The 16024-nt window shown below is 38.1% G+C and overlaps 1 protein-coding gene across 1 annotated transcript; it reads left to right on the forward strand.

Annotated features, from left to right (window-relative positions):
- Nucleotides 1–6449: 6449 nt before the first annotated feature.
- LOC122987259 (sialoadhesin-like) lies at nucleotides 6450–14119 on the forward strand. Its single transcript, XM_044359050.1, has 10 exons — nucleotides 6450–7091; nucleotides 7998–8052; nucleotides 8151–8513; nucleotides 9620–9910; nucleotides 11746–11994; nucleotides 12089–12349; nucleotides 12462–12546; nucleotides 12929–13021; nucleotides 13144–13207; nucleotides 13299–14119. The coding sequence occupies exons 2-10, from the start codon at nucleotides 8019–8021 to the stop codon at nucleotides 13341–13343; spliced, it is 1485 nt and encodes a 494-aa protein (XP_044214985.1). The 5' UTR covers nucleotides 6450–7091; nucleotides 7998–8018; the 3' UTR covers nucleotides 13344–14119.
- Nucleotides 14120–16024: the final 1905 nt, after the last annotated feature.

A 16024-nucleotide genomic window follows, 5' to 3' on the forward strand; every position in this document is an offset into this window, starting at 1 on the left:
CGTCTCTGGGGACCCAGAGAAAGACACACTTTGGCTTTTAGGTGTCTTTGGTGACTTTGGAGAGCAGACTTCTGATGCTATCTTTTCCCACTGTGATGTGCACTTGCACGTTTACCGATATTCCTAATTAGCTGTCCTTTTCCTGGATTATATGATGTCTGTCATCATTTTCATTTTTTTGGAGGAGAATGACCCAGGTGGAATTAAAAGTTTATCTTTGTTTATCTTTTGTTTTTCCCTTCAAATCTGGTTTATTTTGGATTGTAAGTGTTTAGGAATTCCAGGAAGTGTCATTTCTATTGCCTGAGCTTTAGTGTTGTTCGAGGCCGTTTTAGAGGCACATTTCACTACTTACAGAACAGTAACGATGGATGAGGATCATAAACCAAGAAACAAAAGGAAAAAAGGTTTTGTACTTACAGATTTTAGAAGAGATAGATGAGAACAACAACCAGTATCATATGAGTTAGAGTAACATGAGGTAGTTTCCTGTAAGGTAACTAAAGCAGCATCAACTTACACAATACAACATATATTTCATACATTCAGTGCAACTGGATGCTCTTGTGGGTTTACATTTAGATTGTGAATTAAAGGCATCTGTGGTGGCTGTGGGATTACTACACCACACTCAAAGTGTGTTTCTCTCCCTCCTTTTTCTCTCTGCTGCCAGAGTGAGTCATGCCCTAAGCACACTTCAAGCAAGGGAAAAGCAGTCACTGCAATTCACATATATTAAGCCAAATATTCCTTCTAAGTACAATTTCTAATTTGTTTTTTTGGAATATTGTCAAGAGGCACACAGGGTAAGACAAAGAAAATAAAATAATTCTTATTACTTACCCAGTGTCCGTCTGTCTTGGATTCCTTGCCAACAATCTTGTACTTGTTCAATATCTGTCCAATACATGCTTTGATGAGGAATAAAGATAAAGAAACTTTACAGGCTCCATTTGATTCTTACTTGAATACATGAAGTTTATTGAAAATGAACATCTGACGTCACAGAAGCCTTTGGCCCAACATATACATGGATATAGTCTCAACAAAAACTTAAAGGATTACAGGAAACAGTCAGTTCTTATAGAATAGCACAGATCATGCAACCTGAAAGGAGGGAACACATCAGAGTGAACTTTAACTGTAAATAACAAAGATAGCTTTGTTACCCATCCAAGGCTACCACCTTATCTCATATGCTGGCGCCCCGAACATAAAACATCTTTTGTGAGAGACCATGAATGTCAGAGAGACAGAGGCCCTGCAGATTAAATCATTATTGCAGGGCATTTATTAAAACATTCTTTAATGAACATATATCCATATACTGAACATTTGAACGTCTCCTTCACAAATGAGCATTTCTCTCGTGCATTTTCTCTCACAGCAGGTAAATACAAAAAGGTTGTAGATCAGATTCAGTGTGTGGTGCTTCACTGATGTGCATTTTCAATTCTTCCACAGAGAATGTGATTTACGTATTGTTTTAATTTTTGTTTTATTTTTTGGTCACATTTAGCATGTGGAACCGGCTTTCCAGACTGTCTCAGAGGTTAGAAAAACTGGCTTTTGACTTTGGGGAGTGAGATGCTACAGAAAGATCAATAAACAATTGATCTATTTTACAATTAATTACGGTCAACTAGTTCTGGTTTGTTCTGACCGCAAACCTTCACACATCAATGCGTCACTCATCTGATGGGTGTATTCTTGTTACTTTTGATAAAACAAGTGCTTGTATTTATATGTCAGATATCATCCTGTTATTTTTTGTTCTCCTTTTTCTATGTACGAATCAGAAGAGTCTAAACATGAGAAGTGAAAAACAGAACTTCACTGCTATAGGTGAGAAGTTTCCTTGATTCATCATGTAGAATTTCATTTAAGAATTTAATTTAAATGTGTGATTTTCACACAACTTTCATAAACCTTGACATCAAATTGAAAAATGTTTTTAATCTCCAAGTGACTACATTAAATGAGAAATGTTGTAAACCTGTTTTTCCATCTAATAATAACAACTTCTTGTTTCAGTATTGTAAACCTTGATTCTTGTGCATTAGCCTAAATCTTGAATTGTCTTCTTTCTGTAGTGGTTGTTTCATCATTGCTCGATTGTAATGCCTTTGTCCTCTATGGGGGAGGGAGGGGGGTATTGAATGACAAACCCTCGACATTCAGTAAACTTTGAGTGATGGCTATACTCGAATTTCATGAAAATTTCACAATCTGACATATTTGCCCTTAGTTATTAGTTAAATTAGCTATGTCCAGCCTGGTCACCAGAATAAAACCATGGCAGTTTACGTTTCTGCAAACCACAGGAACATTGAATATCTACATTTCAACACAGGGCCGCTGCTAACCATTTGGAGGCCCTGAGCATAATTGGTCATGGGGGCCCAGTTTTCTCTTCTTCCATTTTTCAGCTTTTTTTCAGAGATTCATGTTGGAGCGGAGCTAGACTCTCAGCACAGAGGGGGCAAAGCATTCTCAAGGGGCCTTTCTAAAACAGTTATTTTAAAATGCACAACTGTAAAATAGCTGATATATCCTATTCATAATCACAAATTGTTATTGAGCCATGCAAGCCTATGTCTCAAGAAACATACAGTGAAGCCACTTTGAGACAGGCTTGTTCTGGAGAACAAAAAAGAAAACAGGTTGCCAGCCGCGTTCAAATGTTTCAGCACTCAGGACAGCATGTGGTGCTCTACATACACTGACTGACAAACAGTTCAGCACCACCACCAATAGATAGCGACAAGCCAGCTGCTCTGTCTCAGTACCATGTCTTTCTAACACGGGAGTAACAAACATAAAATAGACACAGCTGTCTACAACACTGCAAGGCCTATTCAAATACAAAGTGGACAGTCTACAACACCACAGGCAGTGACACAGACAGGTGCTGAGATGCGGCAAGCATGGAGTTAAACAACACATTAATCTAACATTAAAACTTTTATGTTAATAAAGACTAATTATGGATGTTTCACTCACCAGTTGTTGTCCCCTGCTTAGACTGCTGTAGTTTAGTGTAACGTTAGTTCCATTTGTGTATTTCTCCATCCTCCGTGGAGCAAAATAATGCGCACAGTTTAACAAACTTTGTACATTTCATGGTCCCTTTTAAAACTTTATCCTCCTCTCCTTCATGGTGGCAAACCTGCTAACCATTTAGTCCTTATTAGTGTTTATGTCCCGCTCAACACACAGCAAAGTGAGGTTGGATAGTTTGGCCTCATTCAAACATGAATGCAAACAGCCTTTAATGAGCCTCAGAAGGCTGAAACTTTGTCTGGCAAGTTTCATTCACCTTAAATATAAAAAGACGCGAATATAATATATTTTGGATAAAGTTTTCAGCGAAGTCAGTCATAAACTTTGAATCGCTGTTTCTGCGGTCTTCACTTCCCGCAGAGTTAACAAGCAGAAATACGGACAGCGCCATCTGCCATTGCAACCCATTGATAAGAACTACCATAGAGAGTGAATAGAAGAAGCTGAGAGAGTTAAGTTCTCCTATTCCTGCTGCACCCGCGAGGTCAACCGCCACGCCCCCAGCGGGCCCCTACTGAGCGTGGGCCCTGGGGCGGCCACCCCCTCTACCAGTATAGTCTCTCCGCTTATGGCCTCACTCAAAGCGTACAGACGAGGGCTTTGAAAGTTGTACCATTTTGGGGGGGGGGGGCTCCTTTTTTACATTGGGTAAAAACATCTAATTTGCCTGAATTGAGTGATAGAGTACATACAATGAAAAAACCAACGATGGGCCTGTCCATAAGTAATTTATATATTTTTTCAATTTGTGTTAAAATGTAATAATGTGATAATTATCATGACATTTTTATCAACCTCAATTTTGGGGGCCAGCCTGCCTGGTACTGCGCCCCACGCGCTCTGCATACTCTGCGTATACAGAGCAGTGGCACTGTTTCAACACGTGGAATACATAGTATATTAACATTTCTACAAAACCTAGCATATTAAGACCAGTTACCTTGAATCCAGTCCATTATGTGTAGTGCATATGGTGCTTGACAAGATTATTTGTCTTTGACAAGAAAAAATAAGATTTAATCATCCTAAAATAAGATATAACTTTCTTAAATTTCCTTTTTGCAGTGTGGACAATGAGATGAAATACACCCCGACTGCCATGAATGTTTTTAATGAATTGGCCACTTTCAGTACTCCTTCATGTCAGATGGTGGTGCTTTAAGACTGATACACAGCCGCAGATGTCACTGAAGAGTGAAACAATGCCTGGAGACAAACTCAGTAAGTGAAGCGTGATGAAGAGTTCATGAAATTCAGTAGTTCTTCTCATCAGATTGGTTAAAGTTAGCTCAAGTTGAAGCGCGTAGAAGAATTGAAGTAAAGTTTTCTTTGAGCAGAGGGAGGCTATTTTTATTTAATCTGTTTTACTTGCAGCAGTTTGGTTATAGTGATGCAAATTTAACTAACAAAAGTGAGTGAAGGGTAGTAACCGCTCCCTGATTTGTCTTTCTGCCCACTATGACACTGCAGCTTAAGTTAAAGTAGAGATGCTGCAAAGTAACAAAATGGTTGGTTTTGTTTGTGAACATTTATTTGAAGCTTGGGAGATGAGGCCTAAAGCAGTCATGCTAAAATAGTTTATTAGCACTGGTGAAACAGATTATAATATTCAAATAACCCATCTACATGAAAACAAAGTTGAAATGTGAAATATAAGGAAACTGAAACTGAAAATGTTGGAGGAGAATTAACTATTGACAAATGTAACAGTGGCAACAAAAATCACATTGTATAATAAACAAAAATACATATGAATAACGTTACGCATGACACATCTTTAGATCATACATCGGTGTATTTCTTTGCGGGTTATGACCTCTGAAAGGGAGGTTTGGATCCTCATATCATTGATAATTCTTTGAGCTAGACATGACTTTGGGGAGTATACTGAACAGTTTTAGGTGTAAAATTATTTTCTTGTAGTGACTCTCATCACAGTTTCACAGATCCTCAGAGCAGTGACTGTATAATTTTATGTTTATCAGACTTTCTTGAGGTATTTAGGGGTAACAGAACATTCATACTATCTTATTATCAAATGTGGTGAATATAATTGAGCTATTCTAGTTTTCAGTACACAGCAACAGTATAGAGACAATGAACACATATTCACAAAGGGCACCTTTGTCATAAAAAATGTTTTAATTAGGGATGCACGATATTATCGGCACATCATCGGTATCGGCCGATAAAAGCTCTAAAATGAAATATCGGCATCAGCAAAGTCTGCTGATTTGAGAGGCCGATATGTCGCCTTCTCCAACGCCACTTGACTGTGCTTCCCTCGACGGACTGTTTCACCCTGACAGTCCAGGGGCTTCCTCTGCAGGCTCCACTTCACTCAGCTGTCTGTCAGACCCGCTGCTTCTTCCCACTTTAACCTGAGTGACAAACCGGGGCTTGGTTGTGGGAAGAAGCAGCTGGTCTGACGGGCAGCTTGAGTGAAGTAGAGCCTGCGAAGGAAATACCAAGACTGTCAGGATGAAACAGTCCATCGAGGAGCAGCTATACTCGGCCAAACAGATAGGAAACACTTCGTCTGAGGATGTACCACTCTGTTTGGGAAAATTTCTTCATTTTGATTTGTAATGGCAGCTGGCAACCAGTGTATTAGGTGCATTACCGCCACCTTCTGCTCCAGAGTGTGGACCAGAGATTAAATCCTACACATTAATCCTGTCTGTCTAATAAACTCAAAGAAAACTCTACTGCTCCACCCACTTGGCAGGTTCATTAAAGTTTTAATGCTGAGCTCCTGAACTCCAGTCTTCCTAAGTTCTTCCTTCATATATTGTCCTTCTTGATCATACTTAGTACAATCTATGCTTGCATGCATTATAGTCTCAGCCAGCTGGAAAAAAAAGTGCATATATCAGTATCGGCAATCGGCCACAATGACTTGGATATCGGCAAAAAATCCAATATCGTGCATCTCTAGTTTTAATTCATTGTGTGTTTGTGATTGGGTGGGTTTGTGAGTGATTGATTGACTGACTGATTAATGCAAACAACTGATTGTAAGATGTATTAATCAGCAGTGATTAAGTTGTATTGTTACTGATCTGACTAATTGTTCCTTTGATGACAGACAGAGTCAGGCCATCCATCTGCCCAGCAGAACTGTCTTTAAAATGGTGGAGCTTGACCACCTCTCATTCAACATTACACCAGAGGTGAGAGGGGACATCACTGTGACCTGTTGGCAACCAGGTAATAACTCAGGTAATTTTTCAGTTTGACATGCATGTATTTTTTAGTTAATTACAAACAGACATTCGTTTTCTTTGTTTTTTAATTCCCAGATTTTCTCATTGAATATCCTGTCATGGGTAACTCGGCATCCACCGGCTTCATCACTCCTACTCCTAAGAAACTGTCTGGGGGACGCCTGAAAGAGGACGCAGTCAAGCTGGAGGATTTCTTGACACAATATGAAGAGGACTTCTGGAGTGTTAAAACAAAGAAAAGCTTCTCTGTGAAAAAGGTCCACCTCACACACAGCATCCGTTATGCTGACCTAGCTGTTCAAGACAGTGAGAGTTTTTATCCAAACAGGGACAGAATGCTGAACCCTGCTTTTGTTGGAGATCAGGGTCCATGAACTGCTCAACTCCATATGGACAATTAAACCTACACAAAAACTCAGCAAGAGGATCCTCAAGGATTTAATATTCAAAGAAGCAAAACCTGTGATATTCCTGTAACATGAGAGATTATGTCTGTCATAGAGGGCTTCAGCTAAGAGAGTGATCATTCTCACCACAAAACCATAGGTGTGAAAAAAAGAACAGGAAGTGAGCCCTCAGTGTAACGTGAGAGTGGAGAATGAAGCAAAAGTAGAGAGGTGTTCTTTTTAATTTTGCACTGGGTGCAAATGCAGTTTTGATGTTGATGTAAATCGATGTTAAGATAATAATAAGCACAGGACACAAGACATCCTGTGACTTCAGGAGCTGTAAACATCAAGTGAGCAAAGAAAATCCTTTCTTGATTCATCTGCATCAGTGATAGACACATACCAGTGTAAGGTACAGTAAATGCCATTTTCCTGATAGAAAAAGTTTTTCTTCTCATTAACTATTTGCATTAACATTTAACCAAAGGCAATACTCAAGGAGGATTTGCTTTTTACATTGACCTCTCAATGAGTTTATATGCCCTTCCTTTTAACTTGGATCTTATATTATATCTGAGCACACTGTTATCGAGATATTTTCTCTGAAGCAAATATAGTTTGTTACCTTATATGTAAACAAGCTTGTTGGACAAATACATTCAACCTTCCAGCTGATAGAGTGTGTTGCTTCTTGATTTGATTTTTGTGCAGAGATTTACCTGACATTAATTATAATCACTTCTCTGAGGTTTGTTTACTGCTTTGTATTGTTTTCTTTGTTCAGCACATACGGCATGTGCATCTAAACTATAATATGTAGCAAAATAACAAATACCACCATAATACAGTGCTGTAAAAGTACAATTAAAGGGGCTTAAATGAGGGTTTTAGATCTCCATACAATAAAATTTGCTGGCTGAGATTGTTGGTCAGTGAACATGAGCTGAACAGAGGTCTAAGTTTCATGAAGTGGTTAACATGCCTTACGAAACAAAACAAAAATAAAATTGGTCAAAATGAGTCAAAATCTTGTAGCCTATATTTGAAGTTGTATTTGTTGTAATTGTATTAAAAGAAATATAATATCAGAGAAAATTGAGCATTTTTTTCTCTTTTATGTATTGGTGTATGACATTAAAACCTGAAAAATATAGAGCTTGGGTGAGAATGGTTGAGAGCACAGGACTGGTTTTGTGTTTAACACTGTGGATGTGTGGAGTATTGAAAGTGGAATGGAAACTTGACAAGTCATCTCTCACCAGAGGGAAATGACAGTGGTGCCACACGAGCCTGGAAATATTTGTCACTTTATTTGCAGGTCTGACCGTGAGAGAACAAGATGGAAACTCTGTTTCTCTTCCTTTTCCTGAAAGGTATGGCGCATTCTCTGAATATCCAGCAGAAATCATTTACTGCTCACAAGAAGTACAATTACAAGTAAAGATACCTTTTCATCTGCATTTCATTTCAGTTATTCAAGCTGAAGCCTTGTCTTGGACGCTTCAGGCGCCATCTTCAGTTAAAGGCCTTCCTGGATCCTGTGTGGTGATTCCCTGCTCATATAACTACCCTGATCCGAGGAAGACGGTCACTCAATTCACTGGGACTTGGCATGAGGACACAAATAAGCTTATCTATCACCCTGTTGCCTCTGAAATCACGCAGCAGTATCAAGGTCGAACCGAGCTGGTGGGAGATGTCAGACAGAAGAACTGTTCACTGAAGATTGATCCTCTTCAACAAAGTGACCGTGGGCCTTTTCATTTCAGGATCGAAATTGGAAACTATGACATTTTTTCTTACCTGCAGAACAAAGTCTCCATTACAATGATAAGTAAGTTGGATTAGCAACTTTCAACAAGCATCTTTAACAGTATGTCTTTAATCTAAGTGTTGTTCCCATGATGTTTTCCTTTAAGTAATTTGCATTTCTTGACTTCACTGGTCATTTCCTCGGATCAGAGATCAGTGAACAGCATGAGGTCGGGATGCATTATTCAAGAACATCTTACAGTAATTTGGTTGCTTTCCACATGGTATTGAATTACTATTTTATTTTATTTTTATAAATGTGATATTACTTTAAGTTTGCACAATGAACCAAGAATACATTACAATAACTGGCAAAAAAGGCTCATGAGCACTGGTACAGTAAAGGTACTTTTTAACCATACAGCAGCCTTCACCTCTATAGTTTATTTCAGTTGTCTTTTCCTACAAAGAGTTTTAGCTTCCTCAAAAAAAGTCCAAAGACAACACACATTTTTTCGTAATAATGGTCATTTAGGTTTCAAACACTATAATTTCGACAACTATGCAAATATGCCCACTTCCTTATTTATGCTATCATAACGGATTGTTCTCCTCTTGCTTTAAATATCTTTGATCATACAACATTTAAACAGTTTCATTTCTCCAGACAGATGTATGAGATTCAACAGAAATGCTCTTAAAGTCTCAGGGCAGTTGAGTCCATTTTTATCTGTCCTGAAGCTCAAAATCAGACAGAAAATCTTTGAATTTGAGATGTGATTGGGGTGTGAAACAAAGTTGGATCGGTAGCAACATGAAATAAGTTCTACACTTTTAGAACACTGATACAATTTTGGACAAGAGCTGAATATATTATTATTTTTTGGAAACACTGAATAAATCTGAATAAAACAGTAAAATCTTTCCATACCTTTACCCCACATCCCTTCATAACATATTTTAGTATTCAGTTCTGGTGTTGTATTTTGGTAACCTTATGTCATTCCAGCAATTTCATGATTTGTGATTTTCAAGATTTTTTATTTTATCTTTGTCAACTTAAGTGCTTATAAAATTATTTAATATATAAAAAGAATATAAAAGACACAATGTGCTTTCACTTCCTTTTTCTGTACAAAAGCCTTCACGATCTTTTCTTATCATGAAACTTGTTGTATGTTGCTCTAGCTGAACCAAATCCCATCAATTTCTCTGTGAAAGAGGAAGTGGAAGAGGGTGTAAAGGTGTCTGCGTCCTGCTCTGTGTCTCACTCCTGCCCCACCTGTCCCCCTGTCTTCACCTGGAGTCACTCTGGACAAGAACATTTCCAACCACAGCAGCTTGAAAATGGCCAGTGGGAAGCAACGTCCACGCTGACCTTTCAACCCACCCGCACTGATAACAACAAGCCTTTACAATGCACCGTAACATACAAGGGAGGGCAGCACCAGAAAACATCCAAGGTCCTCAAAGTAAAATGTAAGTGTCTATGGCAGTGGCAATAATAAAAGCCAGTGCTGAAAATATGCTACGTAGGTAAGTAAAAGTTTGTTTATATAGCACTACAGTGAGTGCAAAAATATGGCAAAAAGACTTTGAATAAATATCAAAATCAAGTGAAAATTGTTAAAGAATTAGACCAAATCAGGGTTAAAACGCACCAGTTAAATGCTTTTGAGAATAAATCTTGAAATGAAATTTAAATCAACCAAACCATATGTTGTTATACATACTGGATTTATTTTTTCCCAATGTGTAAGCTAACAACACACATGCACACACATACCACGGCTTCATGAATCAGAGGACTCCAAGTACAGAATTCATACTGTAGGAAAAACTGCATTATGCTGCACCACTTACTGTACACTGGATGAGCTGGCTGCATCAAGACATTATCTCATCCAATCTGTCTGCTTCTGTGATTCTTCAGTTGCATCTTAAACCTGCTTAAAGGATGGGTTCCCAATTTTTCAAGTCTGTCTTAAAACAACAGTCAGGTGCCCAAATGAACATTGAAATGTTTTCCTTGCCATGATCATTCTTCTTGTTCATACTGACCATTAGAAGATCCCCTCATAATGTACTTGTAAGTAAGTGTACAATGTACGTAAGTGATGGGGGCCTCAATCTACAAGCCTCTTTAAATGCTAAAATATATTTAAAAGTTCATCCGAAGCTAATATGAAGCTTCACCTTCCCAAATTAATCAAATCAAGTAGATATCTTTCAACGTTACAGTCTTTTTAGTGCCAAAGTTCCTCTTTTTGTTACTATACTTCCACTGCAGCTCAACAGGGAAACACTGTCTGAGGAAACACAAAGAGGGAATTTGATGCTAAAAAGACTGTAATTGTGGCAGATATCCACTTGATTTGACTAACTCAGACTGCTGAAGCCTCATATCAGCTTCAGATAAATTTTTAAATGCACTTTTGCACAAAATGACATGTGGACACACTGTGGATTTCTGGCCCTGTTACTTACATTGAAAGCACATTTGAAGATCTTTTAATGGCCAGTATGAACAGGAGGACTGATTACTGCAAGGAAAACCTCTTTCAGTGTTCATATGGGCACCTGACTGTTGTTTTAAGACACACTTGAAAAATTGTGAACCTTTTCTTTAATGGCTTTATGAAGCTATTTTGGCCCCTTTCATCTATATCTCTCTTGGATGGATTGTCATAAAATTTTGTACAAAGATTCAAGGATGATTCCTTGACTTTTTGTCTAGCAACACCATGAGGTTAACATTTGTGATTTTTCAACAAATGGATTGATTACACACATTAATTGCCCCTCAGCATGAATTGTAATCATTTTGCTAATCCCCTGACCTTTCCATCAAATCAAAAATAAATTTAAATGAACTGGTTCTCTGGTTTATGACTAAATACACCATTCCCAGCCTCAGATGCACTTTGTGTGTAGTGCTCATTATCAGTTTGCTAACACACTAAAGGGAGCTATGATATAGGATAGTTAACATGTTAAACATCATACTTGCTGAACATCAGCATGTTGGCATTGTCAGTAAAGACGTTGCAATGCTGTTGTTAACATTTAGCTCAAAGCACCAATGAACTGATCCTACTTACAAGTATTTTGTTTGTATCCAAAGCCTGAAATATCATACTTGTGCCACATTGTAAATTTCTTAAAGAACTTACATCAGGCTTTGGATACACACACAATACTTGTAAGTAGGGTTCAGTTCATTGTTGGTTTGGCATTGCACATGAGATTTATCAATAACAAGAAAAATACAGAAAATTGCCAGCCATATCCTTTAATTGTGTGTTTCCATTCAGATGCCCCTGTGAACGTGAAGGTTGAATACAAGTCAAATGTAAAGGAGGGAGAGGATGTGAGGCTGAAATGCACCAGTGATGCTCACCCTGCCAGCAACTTTGAGTGGCGAAGTGACACTGGTGCTCAACTGCACAAGGGAAACCTCTACATGCTGAAAAACGTCTCCAGACACACAGGTGCCCTGTATTGTATTGCCATCAACAAAATGGGACAGGGCAGATCAAGCCCTGTTCAGCTCAACGTGTCATGTAAGTGAACAGTGTAATGATGAAGGTGAGAATTTGATTTGAGTGTGGGGGGCTCATAATGTATAATCTGGTATCTAATTTTTATGTTTTACAGATGCCCCTGAGATTAGGAATGACTCTTCTTGCTACTCAGAGGGGGATATGGTGAAGTGCATCTGCATTGTAGAGTCCAAGCCCTCCAGCATGGTCCATTTTTTGCTTTCTAACAGAGTCCTGTCAAGCACCAAGGTAGAAATCAATGGCCCTGTTACCATCGGGACTCTGCAGGCAAACTTGGGATCATCTGGATTTGTCCACTGTGTGGTAAACAACACGGTGGGCAATGCCAACATCACACTAACTTTACCGGATAAAAGTAAGAAATATTTAGAATTTCAAGTATGTATTACATGTCTGTATGATGTGCCTCCAGACTGTTACCATATAGATAAGAGGAAACTGACACCATATGGTTTCTGTTTAAACAGGTCAGATACCGACTCTTGCCATCGCCAGTGGAGCTGCAGCTGCGATTTTGGTGATACTAATAGTGGTGGCAGTGGTTAAGAAATGGTAGGCCTTTACAGAAAATGTTTGATGTCATTGAAAGTATGTAGAAGAAGAATCATGTTTCTCTTTTTAGCTATGTTTTCTAACAATATTTAACTGCATTTAAAAAGTGTGTAGCATTTTAAAAAAACTTCAGAACAACAATGTATGCAGCAATGTACGACAATGCTCAATTTGCTTGTCAAATATAGGTCATGTGTGTCTATGCATATGTTAGCACTGCACGGAAATGTATGTCTGTGTATGGAGTGGAAATGGGTGCATGTGCTTTTGACCACAATTTGCAGAGCAGATCAGCTTGCAAGTGCTTTTAGAGCATGATAGTGTGTGCTCAGCATGTCAACAGGTTTTCAATGTCCTAAATTAGATACCATTATTCTACCAGTAGGGGGAGATCTGGAGGTGTGCCACCATCTCAAATGCAGACCATGACAGCACACAAAACTGTGGAGGTCCCCCAGTACTCTACAACACCAAGGTTTTAAATATTCACCTCAGTTTAGAATAAACAAATGATTAGTTTCAAAACTTGCAGTAAGACTTTGCAGGAGAGTGTGTGTGTGTAATTAATGTGAAATTGTGTTTATCTTCTGTCCTCAGGAAAGAGACGTGCTATGATGATGAACAGTACCCTAGCAATGATCATATATATGGCAACATGGAGGTATGTTATGTTTTCTTTATTGCTCAAGAGTTTTATTTTATTATTTCCATGCATAAAAGAAGAGAGTAAGTTCATCTTATTTCTTAAACAGACTAAATGGACAACAGATGATGATGCAATATACGCCAATACATAATATGAACAAGAACATTCCTGATTGGTCCAGGAGAACTGCTGCAGTCCATCTGTGTGTCCTCTCACTGATGTGATTATTATGTGGGTCAAGACAGTTGCAACTGTTGATGTGCTATTTTCTGTGCAGTACATTTCACATATATTCTTTTTACATATATTTTTCAAAAGTACTGTGTTTGAAAATAATCCTATTACTCATCATCTTTTGTGTCTGCATGTTTTTCTGTAGTCCAGAAACAAAACTTTATTGCAGTCACCTGTTCTATTTGTTGTTTTAGTGCTTTTTGTGAAGCTTTATTGTCTGTTTTCTTGCCCACAGTGTCACTAGGTTTAAGTATTTTAGTTTCTACCTTTTCTGTCTGCATCTCTCTCCCAGCTATTTAACTTTTTACCTGTCTGAGCAATAGTCTGAGTGTTTGTCTCAGCGGAGGTCTGAACTGGTCCTGCGCTACTGGATTCACTGTCAGATGGCGGCCGATCTATGGGAGGTGCAGAGGGTCCTGCAGTTACTCTTATATCTGTATCCCTGACTGTTGTGGGTTTACATTTACATTGTGAATTAAAGGCATCTGTGGTGGCTGTGGGATTACTACACCACACTCAAAGTGTGTTTCTCTCCCTCCTTTTTCTCTCTGCTGCCAGAGTGAGTCATGCCCTAAGCACACTTCAAGCAACGGAAAAGCAGTCACTGTAATTCACATATATTAAGCCAAATATTCCTTTTAAGTACAATTTCTAATTTGTTTTTTTGGAATATTGTCAAGAGGCACACAGGGTAAGACAAATAAAATAAAATAATAATAAGTAAAATAATAATAATTACTTACCCAGTGTCCGTCTGTCTTGGATTCCTTGCCGACAACGGCAGTTTGTTGGAGAAATCTTGTACTTGATCAATATCTGTCCAATATACACTTTGATGAAGAATAAAGATAAAGAAACTTTACAGGCTCCAGTTGATTCTTACTTGAATACATGAAGTTTATTGAAAATGAACATCTGATGTCACAGAAGCTTTTGGCACAACGTATACATGGATACGGTCTCAACAAAAACTTAAAGGATTACAGGAAACAGTCAGTTCTTATAGAATAGCACAGATCATGCAACCATGGTCTCTTTTGTGAGAGACCATGAATGTCAGAGAGACAGAGGCCCTGCAGATTAAATCATTATTGCAGGGCATTTATTAACACATTCTTTAATGAACATATATCCATATACTGAACATTTGAACATCTCCTTCACAAATAAGCATTTCTCTCTTGTATTTTCTCTCACAGCAGGTAAATACAAAAAGGTTGTAGATCAGATTCAATGTGTGGTGCTTCACTGATGTGCATCTTCAATTCTTCCACATGGCATTATGAGAATGTGATTTATGTATTGTTTTAATTTTTGGTCACATTTAGCATGTGGAACCGGCTTTCCAGACTGTCTCGGAGGTTAGAAAAACTGACTTTTGACTTTGGGGAGTGAGATGCTACAGAAAGATCAATAAACAATTGACCTATTTTACAGTTAATTGCAGCTTAAGTTAAAGTAGAGATGCTGCAAAGTAACAAAATGGTTGGTTTTGTTTGTAAATATTTATTTGAAGCTTGGGAGATAAGGCCTAAACCAGTCATGCTAAAATAGTTTATTAGCACTGTAGAAACAGATCATAATATTCAAACAACCCATCTACATGAAAACAAAGCTGAAATGTGAAATATGGGGAAACTGAAACTGAAAATGTCAAAGGAGAATTAACTATTGACAAATGTAACAGCGGCAACACAAACGCACATTCTGTAATAAACAAAAATACAGATACTTAAGGTTCAGTGAAGCGCACATATGAATAATGTTATACATTGCACATCTTTAGATCACACATCGTTGTATTTCTCTGCAGGTTATGACCTTTGAAAGGAAAAATTGTTTTCTAGGAGTTACTTTAATCATGGTTTCACAGATCCTCAGAGCAGTGACAGTATAATTTTATGTTTATCAGACTTTCTTGAGACATTTAGAGGTAACAGAACATTCATACGATCTTACTATCAAATGTGGTGAATATAATTGAGCTATTCTAGTTTTTAGTACACAGCAACAGTATAGAAACAATGAATACATATTCACAAAGGGTACCTTTGTCATAAAGAAATGTTTTAATTCTTTGATTGTGTGTTTGTGATTGAGTGGGTTTGTGATTGATTGATTGACTGACTGATTAATATAAACAACTGATTGTAAGATCCATTCATCAGAAGTGATTAACTTACATTGTTACTGCTGTGTTTAACCTCATTCAGAGAGATCTGACTAATTGTTCCTTTGATGACAGACAGAGTCAGGCCGTCCATCTGCCCAGCAGAACTGTCTTTAAAATGGTGGAGCTTGACCACCTCTCATTCAACATTACACCAGAGGTGAGAAGGGACATCACTGTGACCTGTTGGCAACCAGGTAATAACTCAGGTAATTTTTCAGTTTGACATGCATGTATTTTTTAGTTAATTACAAACAGACATTCATTTTCTTTGTTTTTTAATTCCCAGATTTTCTCATTGAATATCCTGTCATGGGTAACTCGGCATCCACCGGCTTCATCACTCCTACTCCTAAGAAACTGTCTTGGGGACGCCTGAAAGAGGACGCAGTCAAGCTGGAGGATTTCTTGACACAATATGAAGAGGA

Source organism: Thunnus albacares, chromosome 8 (assembly GCF_914725855.1).
Source record: "Thunnus albacares chromosome 8, fThuAlb1.1, whole genome shotgun sequence".
Classification (NCBI taxonomy): domain Eukaryota; kingdom Metazoa; phylum Chordata; class Actinopteri; order Scombriformes; family Scombridae; genus Thunnus; species Thunnus albacares.

What these genes read in the sequence shown, in the direction of transcription:
- LOC122987259 (XM_044359050.1), top strand. Translation starts at nt 8,019, where the DNA reads ATGGAAACTCTGTTTCTCTTCCTTTTCCTGAAAG. An exon ending in AGTCTCCATTACAATGATAA is followed by an intron (nt 8,514 to 9,619) that starts GTAAGTTGGATT and finishes ATGTTGCTCTAG; the next exon opens with CTGAACCAAATCCCATCAAT. An exon ending in ACTAACTTTACCGGATAAAA is followed by an intron (nt 12,350 to 12,461) that starts GTAAGAAATATT and finishes CTGTTTAAACAG; the next exon opens with GTCAGATACCGACTCTTGCC.